We start from the raw sequence: 21,287 nt of genomic DNA, 5'->3' as shown, positions 1-21,287 counted from the left end.
AGTTTAGAATTTATAATTGACAATGCTAGACTTCACTTTGCACAAAAATATTATAAGATTGTTGTACTCTCATTTTGAGTTTAGAAAGTAATTGAAATTTCCCTTTATCAGAAGATTATTGTACTCTCACTTTGAGTTTAAAAACGCATCAAAATTGAAATTTTCCTCTTGACTAGTTATGTTGACTTGGTTTGCTTATTTCAGAATCAATAGGTGAGCAGTCGACTAGAAGTAGAAGACTGCTGGCCTGAGAGAAGGCATCCCCTTGAAGAATGGGTTTGCCTGCGAGTTTTTTTTTAATTCATGATGGAGAGACAGGGAAGATTAAAACAATAGATGTCGAATACTAATTTCTTTTCATTATCTCCTAGAAAGTTATTTCATAGGTTTAATAATTATTATCGAATAATAATTTCAAGTGATGATCATTTATTATTCACGAATCGTGCCGAGCCTTCGAATTAAAAAAAAAAAAAAAAAAAAATCTGATATTTATTATACCCAGTCCACAATGTGAAAATAAAAAAATAAAAAAGAAGAGAAATCCGGTTTTTAAAGGCGCGAACGACTTGTGCCGAAACGACACTCGCAGTCGCAATGGCTCTGGAGGAGTCCACGTTCGAAACCCTCGTCCCTTCCCGCTTCATCACCTTCACATTCCCCGATCCTCCTCCTCCCTCCGCCTCCGCCTCCGGCGACCGCCGCCGCCTCCTCCGTGTCGCCGTCCTCGACTCCCCCGTCCAACCACCAGCCGCCCCGCCGTGGGTCGCCGCCATGCTCGTCCCCTCCCGTCGCGAGCGCGACTGGATCTTCTCCACCGAGCCCGGCCACTTCCAGCTCCTCCTCGGCACGCCGGGCCTCTCCCGCCTCGTTCTCATCGGCGAGGATCCGGTCGACGGACGCGGCTCGGGTCTCGGATTCCGCCGTCGGACCGAATGCGATCGATCGCGTCGGGATGGTCGTGAAGAGAGCTTGGGGCGTCTGGTTTTAGCTTTGTCTCCGAGGGTTTGCTTCGAAAGCGGAGTTCCGGAGGTAACGTTCTTAAGCTATGAAGACGATTTGGTTGCTAGTGTGGTGCTTGAAGTGTGCATTGGTGAGTTTGTCGGCGAAATGTTAGTCGAAGATGTGGAGATAGAGAGGGGCGGTGGTTGCGGAGAGAGAGAGTTTCGAAGGAGGTTGAGGTTCAAAAGAATGCCGAATTTGGTTCAGACTCAAGTCCGTATCGTACCGCGAGAGGATCGTGGTGAGACGGAGGGAGGTTTTGGAATCGAGGATATGCAATTCAGGATTGATGCTGGAGTCTTGGTGCATCCGTATTTGGCTCCCATGGTGGCGAGCTTATCACTGATTGGTTTTCACATCGATGAACGGATTCGGAAGGGGTCAAGGCCGAAAGCATTTTGTGCTGGCGTCGGAGGTGGTGCTTTGCTTGCTTTCTTGAGGGGTCAGTTGGGTTTTGAGGTCTTGGGAGTAGATGTTGATGAGGTGGTTTTGAGGATTGCGAGACAGTATTTTGGGCTTGAAGATGGTGACTTTTTGCGTGTTGTAGTTGGGGATGCAATAGAATGGATGGAAAGACTTGCAAGCTGGAAAGCCGAGGGCACTTTGGGTGCCGTGTGTAGTCATGATTTGAGTGTTGTTGATGGTATTGGTGGTAAATTTGATGTTATTATGGTGGATTTAGACTCAAGTGATGTTTGTACTGGTATGGTGGCTCCACCTTTAGAATTTGTGAGGAAGCCCGTTCTGCTGGCTGCCAGATCACTCCTTTGCGAGTTTGGAATTCTTGTAATTAATGTGATTCCTCCTGATAGGTTGTTTTATGAGACAATGATTAATGAAGTGAGGGATGTCTTTCATGATCTGTATGAAATTGATGTGGGGAATGGGGAAAATTTTGTGCTTATTGCCACAGTGGCATCTACTAGGGATTGTTCTGGGAATGATGTTTCATTTATCATGAGGTTGAACTCAGTACTTTCTGGTGCTTACATGGACTCCATTAGGAAAATCTAAAGTCCTAAGGAAATGCAAGTTTACTCTAGGAGAAAATAAGAAATTCTCAAATCATTCCCATCAAGCATAACTGGAGAAAGGATTACTGTACCTTTGGCACACGGTAAGAGCTTAATAGTTTTTCTCAACAGATTTTTTGGCCTTGGTTATCATCCTTGAACCCTCATTTCCTGGGAGCTGTGGGTTCGTTACTTTGGCGGTGCTAGTTCTAAGGGTTCATGAGTTTGTTGGTGCATGAGTGTGGTTTTCGAGATACCCTGAACAGACCACAACATAACTTGGAGAGGTCACTGTGGTTTTGAGATTGAGACTGATTATTAGCTATGGTGGTTGTCTTTGGACTAATGTTGTAAGACTGGCTTGCTTTTGGAAAGCTGTCTGTTGCTTGTTTTTTCCCTGGAAAGTTCTCTTCCTGATGTGATTCAAATTCATTTGATGATCTGCAGGTTGTTACAAGAAAGCCTTGGGGAAGGAATTGTTTCCATCACCGCAGATAACCAGAAGTGGAAGTTGTCATTTGGTTAGGAATGTTGAATCCGTAGAATGTAGAGCTCCATTTGGCTGTGGAGAGATGAATGGCTAGTGCCAAGCACACTTATATGGAGGTCAGCAAATGCAAAGTAACAGATGGTATTCCCTATTAATGTGGAGCGCCCATTCGGAAAACAAAAGCACTGTTCAGGGTTAGCAATTCCCTCGGCAATCTGCATGAGAAAGAATTCATTGATGATGAACAAGATGCAGGGAAGACACGGATTGATTTACTCTGATGGTTTCCTTCCGGAAGTGATGCAGAATCTGTTTCTGCTTCATTGTGTTAATCCAAAAAGCCTGCTGGAGTTATGGAATAGCCACTAATGGAAGTTAAATGGGGCCGTTGCTGTTCAATTGAAAGAGGAGGTTCGAGTGCTGGTAGAACGCCCTTCTTGTTACAGTCGATAGTTGGGACATTTTGAAGGAAAAGATGCAGTCGAGCTTTTGAGGATGGTGAAGCCACCCCCCCCTCTTCGATATACAGCCTTCCTACCATGTTGGAGAAAGCGTTCTTGGAACATCATACTCTTATGCAACGTGCAGTCATGTTGAAGAATATGTTGCTGTTTATGTATGGAAAAAGAAATGTTTTGGTGGCTTGACCATCCGGGCCAATTAGATGTCGCTTTTGAGTCAACGATCCGAATGTATATATTCCTGAGATCATGTCGCATTTTCCCTTGAATTATATTTGGTCCACAGCCTACTCCAAATTTCGTTCAATCCATGAAAGGTTGCACTTCACCATAGCTAGCAAGGATGTAAAAATTTGCTCCAAGCCTCTCAACATATGAAGAATTGAATTCGAAAGATGTGTTGAAGCCCCCAACAAATTGACCCTTCTTTCGTCGCGCCCGGAACTTCGAACTGCAACCTTGAGTGCCATGCCTATTGCCCCGGTAAGCCCGAGAAGCGACCTTGCGAAAGATGAAAGACTTCCCCCTTCCTCTTTTCTTAAGAAGACAACCGATCAAATCATTGAGAACAAATTCTGCGGCCATTTACGAAATCTTTGCTTTTTACACGGGCTTTTACACGGGTAGCAAGTTACCTGGTAGCAAGTTACCTAGGGCTGTCCTTAGTAATCCCCTTGTCTAGTTTATTTTAACATGTCGATGCTCACATGCCTCATATCATCCAATTGGTTATGAAAATTTTTCTTTCTCACTAATTAGGGAATACCAACAATTTCACCCTAAAAAAGAGCTGTCTATTAAAATATCGGTGCCCACACGCCTCACATCCTCCAATTGATTGTAAATATTTTTCTTCCCTACTAACTAGGGAATACCAACGATTGCACACTAAAGAAAAGTTAGACGATTGCAACTCTTACCTTCAAATCATTTTTACACCAGGTTCTCTCTAAAGAGTTATTAAAGGTTCTCTTTAGAGAGTCATTGAATATATGGCGTAATCTACTACATTGAAAACAAGAAATTTTTGCTTTTTACAATAAAAAAAAGGTAATTATGTTTATCTCGCGATTGTACAACTTTTTTAATTTTCTCCTTTTAATATTGTCATATATGTACATACCTAATAAATAACATATTATTCATTGCACTATTTCATATTTGACAATGAAGTTAATATTATGGAAAATCATAAATTGATATACATATAATAAATTTACATCAAACTAGCAAAAATAACAAATTAATACATTTGTGACAAATTTATCCTTCGATATTTTCCATTAAATTTTACTGTCATATTACTAAATTAAATTATACATGATGGTTGATAGGTGTACCGCTTTTGACTTTTGTCTTTTATTTATCAATAAATATATCAATTTATGATTGAAGTAAATTTATTATAAGTATATTAGCATGGATGCTTTTTGGTCAAAAAAATAATTTTTGACAAATTTATCTTAAATATATTAGTTTAAATTTTTTTCATGATATTAACTCATAAAAATATTATTAGAAGGCTCCAAGGAGTCAAGGACTATAGAAATTACGGACAAATCAATTTTCGTTTAATTAACCTTTTCTTCGTTTATCTTTTCCCGAGCTCAACAGACACAGTCCCAAAACCCTTTCTCCAACAAAAACCTAAGTATCTCCCCCACCGCCAGCCTCTGCTCACCCCCGCCACCGCCACCACCTCTCTCTCTCTCTCTCTCTCTCTCTAAGCTGCCGGCGGAGAGTGCGCGCGCGTGCCCGGCCGCTTCCTCCGCCTCGCCAAGGTACGGCCTTGTCCTCGCTTCACTACGTTTCGGTCGAGACTCGGGAGTCGGTTCTCGGAAGAACCGTCGCAGAACCGTCCGATCTGTATCGTTTTGCATCTCACCGTCTAGCTTTCGAGTTTCATAGTCGAATCATTCGATCGGGCTTTTCTGAACCACCCCCCCCCGGCCGGGGCGGCGGCCGGTGTTTTCTCCCTATTACCTCGTAAAATTGGCGAATCTTAGGTCGACCGTGTTGTTTGGTCTGCTGTAGGAGCTACCCGAGCTGCTTCTCTGTTGCTTAAACGATGCGAGGGTGAGCCCCTTCGGCGCGTCGTGTGGAAATATTAATGCTTTCTTTTTGGGTGTTGTGATTCCAGAGAATGGGGGTGAAGGCCAAGAAAGCGATGAAGAAGTCGCTGAAGAAGGCCTCCGCGCAGCCGCCGGCGCTGCTTTCGGGTAGTAAGACGGAAGATGTCGATTTCTTGGTATGCCGAAATTTGACTTCTTTTTGGTGCTTGTGCTTTGTGAGTTGAAATCTCTGGGTTTTCTTTTTTTTTTTTGTCGTTGAAAATGATTCCTTTTTGCATTGAAGCCGTTGGAAGGCGGTCCGGGGCATAAGCTTCCTGTGGAGAAACCTTCCGAGAGTGCTTCGACAGTTCTTTACATCGGTCGTATACCGCATGGTTTCTATGAGAAGGAAATCGAAGGTAATTCTTGCTCTCGTCTACCGTGTTGGTTTGTTTAAAGGAATGCTGTGGCTGTCGATGATGTCGGGGGGATAACTTGTTTGCCCTCATTGCTTGCTTGCTACAGGTTACTTCAGCCAGTTTGGTACTATCAAGAGGTTGAGAATTGCCAGGAACAAGAGGGTGAGGCTCTAAAAACTTGTGACTATTACTCTTTGTGAGCGAGGATAATCTAATATGTGGAGGCTTGCTCCTTTGGCATTTCTGTGATAGTTCCAAGAAGGATGCTGGCAAAAGTCTTAGGCTATCATTTTCCTTTTTTCATTTGCTGTAGTTTTGCTTTCTGGAAGCTATCAATTTTTAGCCTTTTGATACTGTTGGAAAGCCTTTTCCGCAGTTATTTATCTACATCCTTATGAAGACTACTTTGACATATGCTTAGTGTTTGATTTGTTATCTTGCAGACTGGAAAGTCAAAGCATTTTGGTTTCATTCAATTTGAGTCTCCAGAGGTTTGGCTTGTCTGGACAATTACATATATCCGGCGGTGCCTTCATGGACCCATCTGAGGGATGATTTGTAAAGTTGCTTTTTCTAATTTGCAGGTGGCAAAGATTGTTGCTGAAACAATGCATAATTATCTACTGTTTGAGCACTTATTGCAGGTTCATCTTATCCCTCCAGAGCATGTTCATCCCAAAATGTAAGTTCTGTGCACTATTTTGTTTCTGGATTCCTCTGTTTCCCTGTGTACCGTCAGCACAAATGGATGCCCATCTTTCTTGAAAGAACGTTGATCATGCATGTTCATTTTTGTTGGGATTTTTTCCATATTTATCACCTGCTTTGCTGCACGCAGATGGAAAGGTTTTAATTACCGATATAAACCCCTGGATCGAGTCCAAGTTCAGCGAAAAAACCACAACAAGGTAGCTGGAAGATTAGTTAAAAATCATGGTGTTTTCATCTTTTACAAATGAAAGTTAAGTCCAATTGGTGAATCCATCTTTGGTTATAACTGTGCAGGAAAGAACACTGGAAGAACATAAGAAGTTGGTCAACGGAATTATGCAACGTGATAAAAAAAGAAGGAAAAAGATAGAGGCAGCTGGTATCGATTATGAATGTCCAGATATTGTAAGAAGCAACTGCTTTTCTTTTACTTGGATATTTTAAGGGTTTCATGCTTTGGCTTCATGGTTCTTTATGATGAGTTGAGTGATTTTGCATGTATAGGCAGAAGTAGTCTCTCTCTCTCACACTCTTGCACAGATTGATTGATACTTGTGTTGGTTTCATAGGATCTGCTTCTTATTGGTGTGTTCTTTTCATTTTTAGGTCGGTGACACCCAGGCAGTTCCCAAGAAGATCAGGTTTGATGAAGAGTAGCCCTGGTGCGAAACATGCTTTCTTGTTTTCTGTTTTCATTTTTCTTGTAAACGATGGAAGAGTTATAATGGTAATCTCAGCTTAATCCTTTATGTGATTGCAATTCCTTTCTACCTCGTTCTTGTTAATTCCGTCAGCTTTTGGGATACGTGAGCTAGGGGGTGTTTTCTTTTTTCCTTTTTTTAATGGGAAAAGCAGAAAGGTTGAAGCAAATTAAGAGATGCTTTGAGTTATATTTTCCATGCCTTCGACAGTTGAGATGCTTCGGAAGGAATAGTCCTGGAGCATCTAATTGAAGCCCCGTTTATTAGTTCTGGCTACTTCTAAATTTCCGTTACCGTAAAATTAGGTTGGAACAGGTTTTCAAAATGTCTATACTGATTGTTGTTGAAGTATTCGGCTATCAAGACATCGTCTTTTGTAGCTTAAAGCTTTTGTGTATTGACACGGTCTCAAGTGAAAACTATACAATATCAAAGCTGCAGAGTATGCTCGAATCTTCATGTTACGCATGCTCTGCCTTACAAAAATTGTGCTTTGCGTTTCTAAGATTAGGATTTGGATACCACCTTTCAGTCACTAGCATTGTTAATTAAGCTCAGCAAGCATATATATATACCTTTGACCAATTTGCAGTGTTTTGTATCAGCGGCGAGGGTATTGGAAAATATATGATATATGCATGTGTTATCAGATTTTCTTCCTAGCAACATTCTCACTCAAATCGCTGTCTCTGTCTCATTCAAATGGAGGATCAACAGTGGATATGCGACTATCCTTTTCTGAAGCCAATTTAGGAGACTTTGAGCATTAAACTATGCACAGCTCCTCAAGTCAAAGGGCTGTTAAGTTTTCAAGTTAAAAAGCGACTTCTTATGAAGTGTTTTTTGTATATCAATAGCAAATTGTGTTTCACTTCGATCATTAAAGCTCGACAAGCAAACATGCGAACCAGCTAACTAATTGTCGTGTCACTCTGGTCATGCACGTTATTTTCATTTCGGCTACATGTCATAATTCATGGATTCAGTGTCGTATGATCATTTGTTAACTTGAGGCCAGTTATGAAGCAAGAAAACGCAGGGATGCGAGTTAGTTATCTAATTTTTAAGAGAATCGTGGCTCAATTTATTGTCAAATTTCTACGCCAGAACTAAAAGAACAGAAAGAAATCTAGCAAATCTATGATTTAGGGTCGAACATTTGTTATGCATTGTTCATAATCCCGAACCTCTTATAACTTTCACTTGATGTTTCTGCTTCTCCTGAAGCAGCTTCATGAGGTACCTCAGATTCGTCAAACCTGCATGTAGAGCATATTATGACCGAGCCTCATTTTGAATTACAGTGCACTATCTCTCGGCACAAAAACCAACCAAAGTCAAGATGTTATGGTATATTTGCATGAGGACTCGATCGATTCTTACCGGTTGGATCATAAAGCTCAAAATGCCATGCGGACCAACCATCCTCCGCATCATTTAGAGCCCAGCAATGGATTCCTTGTCGCGGCGGCAATTTGGGCACAACCAGGCTTCAGGAACCGGAAACGGGACATATCTAGATGGTTTCTTAGTACAACGCACTGGTGCATAGCTGGTGTGTAACACCAGACTAGCAGTCCATTCCCCGCGATGACATCTCAGTGGCCTCGGAAGACTTCTTAGGTAGTAGCTCGAGAATACCGTGAGGACCAACCCTCTGATAATTTCATAGCTTGACAACTTCTTCCTAAGGGGAAATGTCAGTTCCCCATTTTGCGGGTAGTTGACAATCTTATCAGGCCGAGGGTTTGAAACATCAGCCATCGCTATCGTCTGTTCCCAGGTAGCATTATTTCGGAATATGAGGCGATATGTGACGGGGCTCGGCTCTTCTATGAGGAAGAAAGAGTTGCCATCTGTGGGAGCTTGCCTTGAGCATGAAGACAGTGGAGTGGAACCACGAAATCAGAATGCATGAGAAGGTAGGACTGACTCGGAGGCAAATGCACGAGGCAGTTTTAGCAAACTGCTGTGGCTTCGGTCCATACGCTGATCAAAAATATCCTTGGTTTATATCTTGTCGCGGAGTGTGCCTGACCGGGTCCGTCGGATCCCAACAGCGATGACCTCGCCGGGCAGAGTGGGAACGCATACAATCAATAACTGTCATAAAGCCTGTCAAATTAGGTATATGAGAATCTTACGTAAATGTCATAAGAGCGAAACAGTAATTCGTTACAACAACGGCAGTGCTATCGAAATACCACAAATAATGTCTTCTATGATCTCACCTAATACATTGAAATAGACCGTCATTTAATTTGATATCACATTCTCCGCGGCACCGTTTGCCTTGTCTCTACTTCGTCCGCTAACTAAACTGTGGATGTCTTCACCAAGACACACCTTATTAGAGATAACTGAAAGATATCAAGAGATTTTCCATTTATTCCCTTATTAATAGAAATTGATATTGTATCATTCTATTACCTTAAATAGTCACCTATAATTAGCCTCACGTACTCTACATTAAAATATAGTGAAATTACTCAATTTTCTTTTCTGCTTTACTCTTATCTGGGATTGTCAGTGATTAGGATGGAAAGAGAGAACAAACAGCTGATATTTGAATCTTAGGTGCAGTATTTGCCTTATGAAGGGTTCTGATGTGTGACCGAAAAAAATGGGAAAGACAGAACCCACAATAGGTAAACTGTTCCGAAACAATTTAGTTGATTCTGTCGTAGATTCAATGGCTAAAATCAACAGTTTTGCTCTTGCTTTAGTCTTCGAACCGTTTTTAAGAGATTCAAATTTACTAAAAACTAAGGTGATCAAAAACTTCTTGACAAAATCTGAGCCCGATCAAGAATTTCCAGAGTATGATGACACAGGGTCCGAACAAATCCAAGAAACTGTCCAAGTCCATGGTCTGCATAAGGGCATAACAGCATGCTGATACTCCAGAGCTAACTGCTGCACAAGTAGGGGACCTTTCTAAACTGATGACATGGTTGAGAAGTAGGGGAGCCCAGACTGGGGAGTAAAAGTGTGTTCTGACAAGAGAAACCTTTCTGTAGAAACAAAGTGGTAGGCAAGCGGAGGTTGGCAGAAGCATAAGATCCATTTAATCCTAAATGAGTATGCTGTGGAAGGGACTTCATCTAAAGTTTCGTCCTGAAGCAAAATAATGGAACTTTACTTTCCAGAAGTGAAGAAAAAGAGATGCCCATCTTTCTTGAAATAATGTTGATGATGAGTATTCTTTTCTATTGGGGTATTTTCATTTTTTACGTGATAAAAAGAAAAAAGGAAAACTCAGGGATGCGATACCAATGCTTCGCACGCTTGAAGCAATTTATGAAGCAGGAAAACTCAGGGGTGCAAGTCAGTAGTCTAATTCTTCAGATAATCAGGCTTAATTTATCATCAACTTTCAAAGCCAAGGACCCACAAACCGAAAGAACAGAAAGAAAACTAGCAATCTATCATTCAGCGTCAAATATATTCTAGCATTATTCAGAATCCTGATCCTGTTTAACTTTGACTTGATGTTGCTGTTTCTCCTGAAGTAGCTTCCTGAGGTACCACATGGTCGCCAACCTGTATGCAGGGCATAGTATGACTCGGCCTCGTTTTGAATTACAGTGCATTAAATCCCGGGAGAAAAACCACCCTAGTCAAGATCTTATGGTATATTCGCATGAAAACTAACTCGATTCTTACCGGTTGGATCAGAAGCCTCAAATTTCCATGCAGACCATCCTCCGCATCATATAGACACCAGCAATCGATTTCCTGTCCAACGTGGAATTGATTCGCGACGACAATTTCGTCCCAAGCAGATTTCTGGAACCGGAAACTGGTCATATCTGGATTGTCTTTTAATACGATGCCGCTGTGGTGGACAGCTGGTGTGTAACACCAGACCATCAGTCCATCCCTGGCGATGACATCGAGCAGTGGCCTTGGAAGATTTCTCAGGTGGTAGTTCGAATATGCGGTGAGGGCTAACCCTCTCTTAACGTCACTGCCTGTCAACTTCTTCCTGAAGAGATATTTCAGCTCCCCATTTTGCGGGTAGTTGAGAATCTTGTCAGGTTGAGGGAGGGGAACACCCGCCATCACTAGCATCTTATCTCAAGAAGTATTGTCTCTGAATACGAGACGATATGTTACGAGGCTCGGCTCTTCTAAAGGAAGAAAGAGTTGCCATCTGTGTGAGCTTGCATTGCGCATGAAGACACTGGAGTCGAAACACGAAATCAGAATGCATGAGAAGGTGGACGGACTCAGAAGCAAATGCATGAGGCAGTTTTAACAACTATTCTGTCTTTGGTTTATACGCTGATCAAAGAAAATGTCTTTCGTTTATGTTCTGTCATAGAGCGGGCATGGTCAGGTCCAGTCCAGTCCAATCCAGTCCCAGTGGCAATGACCGGGCTAGGGAGATTATAGATGAAGCCAAATATTTGTTTTTAGAGGCTTTTTTTGTCTTTTCTATTAGATTTGCTTTTAAGTTAAAAAAGTGATACCTTTATATTAGCGATGGCAAGACCCTGAAAAAGGAAATAGAAAGGCAAGAAAAAGAGAGAAGAAAAAAATGAGTTTTTTCTTGATGGGTGTTCTCAATCTCTTTGTGTCTTAATCTTGAGTGTCGTCGTTGTATTCCAACTTTTTCGAAGTCTAGTGGATTCGCAGAGTGCCTCTACACGGAGATGTAGCCCAGATTTGGGTGAACTTCGATAACAAATTTTCTGACGTGTTCATCTAATTCTGTTATTTTATTATTATATTCTGCTTGGTGAATTGTTTGCTAGCGTTATTTTTCTGAAATCGACGTGCGATTTCGTAACGGGAGATTGGTCCCGAGTGCAATTTTCATGATAACTTCACGTATAAAGTAAAGAGATATGTTTCCTAGAGCTGTATAATTGCAAGAGATGTCACTCTCGGTTGCTTATCCACGTATGGTTACATTAAGCAGGATCATACATTTGATCTTGGGGTTGTCTTTTGGGAAAGGGATTCTGCGGTGGCAACATAAATTGATTAAAATAGTCGGTAGCATCATGTCAAATAGTAGTTTAATCGGTTATAGGTATATCGTGATCTTCGACTGATTTAACTGTCCAGCACTGTTTGCTACAATTTTGAGGCAAATCTTGATTTTCATTCTTGATTAGTCGGTGTAAGATATGCTACCCTGTCCGAATAAAACACTGATTGTGAAATTATCATCTAGAATATTAATATAAATTAAATAGGTTGTATGTGAAGCTTTGTCTTATGGAGAACAATAAAATTATTTCGTACATGAAGGCTCCACTTATTTTATGAAAAATGAATAATTTGAAAAACATTTTCCTGAAAATAATCAATTGTACTGCTTGAAATAATTAACAAATAAAAATTATATCATTATCGATAACAATCTATATCTAAACATTTTTGTAGATAATAAAAAATAATAATTTGTTTGCTCATTTTTTGTAAGTGATTGTTTTCAAGAAAATGTTTTCCAAATCATTAATTTTTCACGAAACAAATGCACTCAAAATTAAAGAAAATTTTCCTCATTATCTCCTTATTAAGGTAATGGTGTTGGCCGACGTAAGGTAATAATATTCACATTGATTTAGTGTGAGTACTTAATAGAACAACTATCTTTGAACAATAAAGGTAGCTTCAAAAATAAAAAGGAAAAAAAAAAAAAGAAGAAGAAGAAAATAAGAGAGGAGGCTAACTATCTCAGGTTAAGGTATTCAACTTTTGTTGTACGCTCCAACTATTTATTTTGACTTCATGAACTACTTAGATTGGGTTTTGGCGACTTTTGAATTTCCTCAGTACCATTAAATTCTTGAACTACTCAGGTTGGACACTATTTGCAAAATGTCAATACTTATTTTTGTTGAAGTATTAGATTATGAAGACATCATCTTTTTGTAGCTTAAAACTTTGGTGTATAGACATGTCTCACATGGAATCTCTGCGATATCAAAGCAGCAGATTTTGTGCTCAAATCTTCATGTCACGCTTGTTTCACCTCACCAAAATCGTGCTTCGTGTTTCTAAGATTAGGATTTGAACACCAACTTTTGAGCACTCGCACTTTTAACTAAGCTTGGGGATCATCTTCTACCCTCGACTGATTCGGAGTATTTTGTATCAGCGTCGAGGGCAAGTGAAAATGTACGACGCACGTATGTCATTCCTAGAAGTCCAAACTCAAGAAGAAAGAGCTTTCTTACCAGATTTTCTGCCTATTAACATTCTCACCCAAAACGCTGTCTTTGTCTCAATCAAATGGTAGTGAAGGATCAACACAAACTGAAAGAACAGAAAGAAAACTAGCAATCTATCGCGTCAAATATTATCTGGCATTGTTCAGAATGCTGATCCTCTTTTAGCTTTGACTTGATGTTGCCGTTCCTCCTGAAGCAGCTTCATGAGGTACCACAGAGTCGCCAACCTGCATGCAGCGCATGTCATGACGAGAACCAACCCAGTCAAGATGTTTTGTTACGTTTGCATGGAAATTTGCCTGACTTTATTCTTACTGGTCGGATCAGAAAGCTCAACTTGCCATGCGTACCGTCCTCTGGATCATACAGATACCAGCAATCGATTTCTTGTCCAACGAGAAATCGATTCTCGGCCACAATTTGGTCCCAACCCAGTTTCCGGAACCGGAAGTAACGGGTCATATCTGGGTTGTTTCTCAGTACAATGCCGCTGTGGTGTATAGCTGGTGTGGAACACCAGACTATCAGTCCGTCCCCGGCGATGGCATCGAGCAGAGGCCTCGGAAGATTTCTGAGGTGGAAGTTCGACAGCTCGGTGAGGATTAGCCCTCTCTCTACATCACTGCCTGTCAACTCCTTCCTAAAGAGGTATACCAGTTCCCCATTTTGCGGGTAGTCAAGAATCTTATCAGGCTGAGGGAGTGCGAACACCCCCACGGCAATCCTCTGATTTCGAGTATTATTATCTCTGAATGTGAGACGATATGTGACGGGGCTCGGCTCTCATATAGGGAGAAAGAGTTGCCATCTGTGTGAAGCCTGCATTGCGCATGAAGACACTGAAGTGGAAACACGAAATCAGAATGCATGGAGGAGGTGGACCGACTTAGAAGCAAATGCATGAAGCAGTTTTAGCAACTATTCTTTGGTTTATACGCTGATCAAAGAAAATGTCTTCCGTTATATTCTGTCATAGAGCGAATAGTTCCTTCATTTTGGCTCAGTGGTTATTGTTCTTTTCGTCGTCAAGGAAAATAAAAGAGGATTGCTATTGGTGTGATCTCACACGTTATCTGAATTTAAAATCAATCTTAAGTCGGAGGAATCATTCCTTTTTCTGAGATGCGAAATAGAGAATTTCTCAAGTCAATTCTTAGGAAACCTCAAATCAGACCGTTGGTACTTACTCCAACAACGGAAGGTATCAGGCAATCCAACTTAAATTCGGAAGTGGCAGTAGAAATTTCATATTGGAGTGGTGGCAAAATGCCATTCGACTTTCTCCAACAAGGCACATATAAGCACTGTTTACCATAAAAGAATTGCCTTTCATATGCCCAGTGCCCCCAACATGGAATCGCGTACAATAAAAGAATTGTCATGAAGCCTGTCAAATAAGGGTACATGAGAGTCCCACACAAATGTCTACTATAAACGAAAGCTCGTCCTGGAGATAGAAACAAACGATAGTGCTTTACAAATGGAAGAGAACATAGAATCAATCATCCAGTGTCTGCTTTCTCTCAGGTAAAGAGAAAAGGCGGCTAGGTACACCGGAAAACCGAATCTGACTTCTCCGAAGATCGTAATCATATTTTGGGTGGAGCCACATCAAGATTTACATGGATAGAAAATACTGTAGCAAGCTGCTGAAAACATCGAGACTTAGCACAACCAAAAAGGAGGTGATACAGCGCTCTTGTCGAGTAAAAGAGCAAGGCCCACTGATGATACAGCTGTTGTGGAGATTATGGAGTAAATCAGAGGTAATTGGGAAAGTCAGAAGAGTGGACCCAATGAGAGGAAAGAAAATCACCAGTCCACCACTGATAGAAACCACCATGTTCTACAACTGAGCTAAACAAAACTGCCCCACCAATTAACTAATAATGCTAAGGGAGATCAACAAATATTAGGAAAAAGACTTTTTACCATATTTACAACATATGTGAGAACCCTCGAGAGACAGCAGCAACGAAGTTTCGAGAATGATCCTTTCTTGGGTGGACCTATATCTTATAGTTTTCGGTCTAAGAGAGTCTGGCTAGCTCTTCATCCCAAGATTGTCATGCATTAGATTGGCTTTCTGTGTGCGCATTTCCTTTATCTTTTGAAAACTGACCAGGCTCATCCAATGTGTGGATGCTCTCTCCAGGTTCTGATCTACCTTCCATGGTTGCAAATCGATCCTCTCGTATGGGGTCCATCCTATGGGCGTAGTTGGCTCTTGACGTGAAGTTGTGAGCAGCCAATGGACAATGAGGGGAGTGCACACGCACAGTCTCCATGCCTCGATGAGGTCGAAGAGCTGAACTAAATAAAGGTTGCATTGAACGCTTCTTGTCCGAAAACTCTCTTAATGAAATTCGGCAGACCGGACACGTGGAATGCTGCTGAAGCCATATGTCTATACAAGTAGCATGGAAAGAATGCCCACAACTGGGAAGGATACGCAGCATGTCTTCGTGATGGTATTCAGCCAAACAAACAGTGCATCTGCATTACAATTTCAAACCAACACGTGCAATAGTGAGAACATGTTAATGCAACCATATAAACATCAAGAATGTCAGTGATTAGCATGGAAAGAGAGAACAAACAGCTGGTATTTAAATTCCAAATGCAGTATCATTTTGTCAGGGTTCTGATGTGTGACTGGAAAGAATGGTCAACACTAATGTACAGCAAAAGAAAGGGAGCCAGCTGCTTGCTTGCCACCAATTAATATTTAGCAATACCTCGAGCGATTCACTTCTCATCGACTTGTTAATGACCTTAAAACTTAGAAGAGGTTTAAAGGGTGACAACATCAATTCCCCACATACTACGAGCAAACTACAAAGCAATGGGCTATACCAACAACGTGATAAGCTACCACAATGACACCTATGACATTGTAAGAATCACAATTGCAATCACCACAGTTGCCACAACATACTGAGATAGCGAGACACAGAATTGCCTTACAATTGTAATATCGTCTACCTGGCTACAAGAACAACCAAACTCAAAGATCTAAGGCATAACACATATGGCTTTTTGACCCACATGTGGCAGTACAAGCCAACTAAATCCAACCATTTAGCAGCTAAAAGGAGAAGGTGTGAGTACAAGCTACATCCCTCCAAAAAAGAGAAAAAGGGTCTGAAAGATGCAACACGACAGCCAGTTTAAACATGCAAAATCAAAATTTCTCGACGTGCCATGTTCATATGAGTTTCTAGATGCCTAAAGACACTAATGTTTTCCACAGATCTTTCCAAAGAGCTTTAGTATTGAGTTATATAAATGCCTCTCTTATCAAATATATACCTTCTAAAGAAGTAGATATCGTATCATCTTGCAATTTCATGGTTCGCCAAAATAAATGAGTATTGTGAAGAAAATGTTAGCTTTATGAACCAGTATGTAACAACAGAAAAGTCATAAACAAGCCTGGCTCTTGAACAGGGCAATTAGAACAATATGTTGCACCAAAGAAGCATTAGTTGATTCATTTTCTTTCCGATCTCACTGAACTGTCTGTGATAAATTATTTCTATTAGTTGCTTAGAATGACAACATATTACATTTGCTTTTCATCCGGCAAAGGAAAAGTTGGTTTAATCTCCACAAAATTCTATTATTCCTTGCTCAATTTTATGAAGAGGAATTCGAGTTTTATATTCTTCACATGGCCAAACTATTCAAAAATTCTTGAATTGATATTTTGAGGTAAAGTAGTCTTTCATTTTCCTAATCCTCCAATTCACAGTCCCATTCAGGTCTTTCAGTAATTGTTATTTCAACCTCAAAATACTTAGCCAAACTAACATTAGCAATGGCTTCCTAATGGCCATACTTCACAACCGATAGAGCCATTAATTTCAAACCTAAAGAAAGCCTTAGTATGTGACAAGCATCATCATCCTAATAATGCTCAAAAAGTTTGAAGTGTTCTGAGATGAACAATAGCAAATGGGAAGACAGAATCCACAATGAATAAACTGTCATAAAACAATATAATAATTCAGTTGTAGAGTCAACAGTGTGGATAAACAAATTTGCTCTTGCTCTAGTACTTAGTATCTTTTTCAAGAAATTCAAATTTACTTGCAAGCAAAGTTGATCTAAAACGTCTAAACTAAATTTGAGCCCAATGAAGAATGTATAGAGTATGATGAACCAGTTCCGGAAAAATGCAAGAAACTGTCCAAGTCCATGATCTGCTTAGGGGCATAAGAGCATGCTGTTGCTGCAGAGCTAGCTTGGCTGCGAGGACCTTGCTAAACTATAACCTGGTTGAAAAGTTGGGGAGCCCAGACTCCTTGATTAAAAGTGATTTCTGACAAAAGAAACCTATCTATTGAAACAAAGTAGTGGGCAAGCAGGGATTGGCAGAACCATGAGATCCATGTGATCCTATGCTACGGAAGGAACTTTATGCCAAAGGTTTGTCCCGAAGCAAAATCATGGAACTTTACTTTCCAGAACATCAGGTACAATATTCTCAAGGTCCCACGCAGTTCTGTCCCTCAGAACGAATAAAGCTCCTCAGAAATCATTCTCTAAATGCCATGGTAATAGCACTATGACAATCCCCGCAAAATGTTCCTGACGCCTTATCTAAAAGGAACTAGTTGGACCCTAATCATGAACCGAGTAAACTTCGCAACATTTCTACTGTAGAAGAAATAGACAAGCTTTGAAGACTAGAGATCCATAAAAGTTATCTACTACCCAAGAACAGAAGAAATCAAATAATCAAGAAAGCAACGTACTGAGAATTGTCGACCTCGGAGAAGAACTCGTCGCTGTATCTCTTCGTCGGGAATTTAGACACCACTACAGGTTCAAGACCATGTAAACCCCGCTCTAGCTGTTCAGAGAAGGAGACGAGGCTTTAGTTACAAACATCAGCTTTAATCTCTAGATCCAAAAGCTTAGATTTTTCACGTATCAACAAATAAAGGGCTGAATTTTGTCATTCATAGCCTCATTACGGACAGATCAAGGTACACAGATGCAAGGAAAACCAAAACGACAGGTAACTTTTGGTCCGAAAAGAAGCAAAGTAGTTGAAAAGGACGATAACAAGCGGAATTTCATTATTAAAATTCAAATTAGCGTGAAATAGTAAAATGCTCAAAAACCAACACCACGGCGAACGAAAATTGAGAAAGAATAACCGGAAAGAAGAAGAAGAAGAAGAAAATAAAAAGGGGAAGATTGCGTTGAAGCTCCACATTCTGCAAGTCGGCGCAGAAGAATTGTCTAGGAGCAATGCATGAGGAACAATTTAAGAATCCACCTCAGGAACATCAGTAGAGTATAAGAGAATCACCAAATCTCGAAGCAATAAGAATCACCAGTTCGAAAAGAAAAGCTTCTGCACGAAAAGATTCGGTCAAAGAAGCACTAAGAAAAAAGGCTTCTTGCGTAATCTAGAGACAGCGGAAGAGAAAGTGGAGTACGGAAACCGAGTCAGGCTCGAAAGGAAAAGGAGCAAATAACAAATCGGTGGGAAGTACAAGACCCATCGTGGCGAAATCGACGGGAAGAATCGAACACCGCCGAGTTCAAACGAAGATAGCGGGAAGAGAGAGAGAGATGGAAGCGCGTACAATGCCAAGATCGGATCGGCCGGCGAGTGCGAAGGAGCGGCGAGAGGCGTTGAGCTGAATCCGAGCGCAGATGAGGCGCGTGCAGACGAAGACGATGAACATGGTGCTCACCGCGAACCCGATCACCGTCATCACCAGGTTTATCCCCGAAGATATCATCCTCTCCCCCACCCTCTCCCGGAACCAAAAAGAAACCAAACTTCGAAGAACTTGTCTGCGATTTCAGCACCTGAACATCATCAGTTCCCTCCGCCTCTTCTTTACCCTTTTCACACCCGGCGCGTGGCTGCGCCGCGTGACGTCGCCGCCGCCGCCGTCGCCGCCGCCGCAGTCCGCTTCGAGATTCGGCCCGCCGGCGAGGGGTCGCGGGCGACGCTCGGCATGATTCGCGGGCGGGGAGGAAGGAAAGCCGGAAGCCGAGGCGCGATACCGGCGGGAGGCGAGATTCTCAGGCGAAAAGGAGGAGGCTTTCCGGTCGGCGACGCCGAGAGGAGGAGGAGGAGGAGGAGGAGGAGGAAGTGGAAGAAGAGACTGGCGGAATTCGGCAGTTGCAGAGAAAGCGGTGGAGAGAGAGAGAGAGAGAGAGATGGAGTGGGGGAGGGAGGGGGTTCCAAATTCGGATCCGGGATTAAGGCGAGCGCTTTGGGAAAGACCGGGTACGGAGGGTCCAATTTAAATAAAATCGGGGATGATGATTACCCGATTAATGTGGAGGGATTAATTTCAATTAACTGAGAATTGATCATTATCGTTTTGCAGCTTTTCCCACACTTTCCCGTTTGGCTTTAGTCCTATTTCTTCTTCTTCTTCTTCTTCTTCTTCTTCTTTTAACGTGTTCCTTTTTCTTTTTTGTAATAGCCAATGATAAAGTAAAGATCGAGTTCCAAGTGGTGAGATTAAATTCAGACAGTTGGCTCGTCTAATAAAGTGTTCATAAGTATTGAGTGTTTCGCAAACCAACTGTAGACGGGAAGACGAGAGTTTCTTGCAATCTCATCTATTCTAATGATGGGAATTGTTCATCGCACTTGTCCTGGAAGCTAAATCATATTGATTATCCAGGACCGTATAACTTGTCCTAGGCCAAATTAATCTCCTCCCTTAATTATCAAAAGTTCAAGCACATGCGCACTTTGATTGAAAGAGATGAGAGAGAACAGAAAATGGTCAGAGATGAGAGGACGGACATGATAGAATTGACTAATGAGTAGCATGTGATTTCGTGGTGAGTGAACGGTCCATGTGGAAGTAAAAGAGTTGGGCTATTACTATTTCAATATTAGACTAATGCAAGCAAGCAAGACTGTTTCTGGGTTTTAAACAGGATAATCAAAGAGTAGGTGATCTGACACCAGTGGAATATCTAGGGCATTGGGCTTTCCTAGGTTCTTGAAATGAGTCCCCCCTGTCCTTTTTCATGTAGACAATGGAAAAGGAATCCTAAAATTAATATAAGATGACCAACTCAATTATAAATTTTTTATTTATATTAATTTAATCTTTAAATCTTCCGACAATTTATCAATATAGTCCTTAATATCAATTTTGGCCAAACATTACCAAAGTTGACTTCGGCTACATCACATGATTGGCCAACCATCGCTAGTCATCTTACATTAACGTAAACAATTTTTTACAATTTCTATCAAAATTTATGAATCATTTTTTCTTCTCATTTATTTTTTCCTTTTTTTTTTTTTTTTATCTATGGTTGGTCGCCAGTCACCATCAAGTATCAAACACAAGCAAAGAGAAAAGAAAATGGAAAAAAAATGAAAATTAAAAAAATTCCAAAAAAAATCCACATTAGCATTGACCATGATAACAGGGTTTACGTCAATAATTTTTGAACAAAATTGACTATAAGGACTAAATTCGTAAATCGTAAAAAATATTTAAAACTAAATTGACACGATTAATAAATTTAAAACTAAACTGACCTCCATACAATAAGCATAGGACTTATTGATTATTCAATCGGCGTGTGGGAAGATTTTCACGTAGGTCACGATAGGCGATTTGCTCTTTCAAATAGTCTTCTAATCGAACGACGGAACTTTTTCAAAAGAAGAATGAATGGATGAAGGTGTCCTTGATCTCGACGCAGCAAGATTCAGCATCTGATGAGTTTTCTGCAGCATTTTCCTAAATGAATGACCACTTTTGAGAGCGTTGCTTGATTTTTATATTGTTTTTGGAAACCAAAGGGGAATGGGGCATGCTGCTAAGTGCTTGAAGGCATGATGGATCCTCAGGGACTTTGAGACACCGAGTACTTATCCAGAAACTAATCAATGTAACAATGCCCACCTACTCATGTGTAATCCAAGTGCGGGTCATCTTCACAAAGTCGTATGCAAGGATTGATGGACCACTTGGGCCTTGGACATTATTTTAATACAAAGGATCCTTCTTCACTCATCCAGATCGTCAACTCTCTCTCTCTCTCTCTAGAGTCCTTTTCTTTCCAAATAGAAAAAAGAAAAAGAAAAAGAAAAGTAAGGCTACATAATTTATTAATCATGGAGATGATAGGTGTTACTCGAAATAATTAGTCGGTAGAATATGTTTTCATTATCCATAACAAGACATTATAATGGATGAAATGAAAATGTTTTTTGTTCATTCATTCTTGTAAACTATGTAAA

At 40.9% G+C, this 21,287-nt stretch overlaps 3 protein-coding genes across 4 annotated transcripts; 2 read left to right on the top strand and 1 right to left on the bottom strand.

Moving 5' to 3' along the window:
- Window positions 1-593: 593 nt before the first annotated feature.
- Window positions 594-3,014, top strand: LOC104455805 (eEF1A lysine and N-terminal methyltransferase). 2 transcript variants are annotated; one of them, XM_039316269.1, is made up of 2 exons: window positions 594-2,119; window positions 2,463-3,014. In XM_039316269.1, exon 1 carries the CDS (start codon window positions 598-600, stop codon window positions 2,014-2,016), a length of 1,419 nt encoding a protein of 472 aa, XP_039172203.1. In that variant the 5' UTR covers window positions 594-597; the 3' UTR covers window positions 2,017-2,119; window positions 2,463-3,014. The 2 variants fall into 2 exon arrangements, with proteins under 2 accessions (XP_039172203.1, XP_039172202.1); XM_039316268.1 differs by having other exon boundaries at window positions 594-2,365.
- Window positions 3,015-4,588: 1,574 nt separating this feature from the next.
- On the top strand, window positions 4,589-6,915 carry LOC104454114 (uncharacterized RNA-binding protein C1827.05c). Its single transcript, XM_010068856.3, has 9 exons — window positions 4,589-4,747; window positions 5,107-5,214; window positions 5,322-5,436; window positions 5,543-5,598; window positions 5,880-5,927; window positions 6,021-6,118; window positions 6,275-6,344; window positions 6,442-6,552; window positions 6,754-6,915. Exons 2-9 carry the CDS (start codon window positions 5,110-5,112, stop codon window positions 6,802-6,804), a joined length of 654 nt encoding a protein of 217 aa, XP_010067158.1. The 5' UTR covers window positions 4,589-4,747; window positions 5,107-5,109; the 3' UTR covers window positions 6,805-6,915.
- A 7,516-nt stretch (window positions 6,916-14,431) lies between these two features.
- Window positions 14,432-19,259, bottom strand: LOC104455804 (RING-H2 finger protein ATL38). Its single transcript, XM_018859839.2, has 3 exons — window positions 18,640-19,259; window positions 17,797-17,894; window positions 14,432-15,532 (listed from the first exon to the last, which is right to left on the bottom strand). Exons 1-3 carry the CDS (start codon window positions 18,796-18,798, stop codon window positions 15,103-15,105), a joined length of 687 nt encoding a protein of 228 aa, XP_018715384.2. The 5' UTR covers window positions 18,799-19,259; the 3' UTR covers window positions 14,432-15,102.
- Window positions 19,260-21,287: the final 2,028 nt, after the last annotated feature.

Source organism: Eucalyptus grandis, chromosome 7, assembly GCF_016545825.1.
Source record: "Eucalyptus grandis isolate ANBG69807.140 chromosome 7, ASM1654582v1, whole genome shotgun sequence".
NCBI lineage: Eukaryota > Viridiplantae > Streptophyta > Magnoliopsida > Myrtales > Myrtaceae > Eucalyptus > Eucalyptus grandis.
Note: the sequence above shows the minus strand (reverse complement) of the source record. Positions and strands in the feature narration are given on the sequence as shown.

What these genes read in the sequence shown, in the direction of transcription:
- LOC104455805 (XM_039316269.1), top strand. Translation starts at nt 598, where the DNA reads ATGGCTCTGGAGGAGTCCACGTTCGAAACCCTCGTCCCTTCCCGCTTC.
- LOC104454114 (XM_010068856.3), top strand. Translation starts at nt 5,110, where the DNA reads ATGGGGGTGAAGGCCAAGAAAGCGATGAAGAAGTCGCTGAAGAAGGCC. An exon ending in TTCAATTTGAGTCTCCAGAG is followed by an intron (nt 5,928 to 6,020) that starts GTTTGGCTTGTC and finishes TCTAATTTGCAG; the next exon opens with GTGGCAAAGATTGTTGCTGA. An exon ending in AGCGAAAAAACCACAACAAG is followed by an intron (nt 6,345 to 6,441) that starts GTAGCTGGAAGA and finishes ATAACTGTGCAG; the next exon opens with GAAAGAACACTGGAAGAACA.
- LOC104455804 (XM_018859839.2), bottom strand. Translation starts at nt 18,798, where the DNA reads ATGATATCTTCGGGGATAAACCTGGTGATGACGGTGATCGGGTTCGCG. An exon ending in GCCGATCCGATCTTGGCATT is followed by an intron (nt 17,895 to 18,639) that starts GTACGCGCTTCC and finishes TTCTCTGAACAG; the next exon opens with CTAGAGCGGGGTTTACATGG. An exon ending in TCCGAGGTCGACAATTCTCA is followed by an intron (nt 15,533 to 17,796) that starts GTACGTTGCTTT and finishes ATTGTAATGCAG; the next exon opens with ATGCACTGTTTGTTTGGCTG.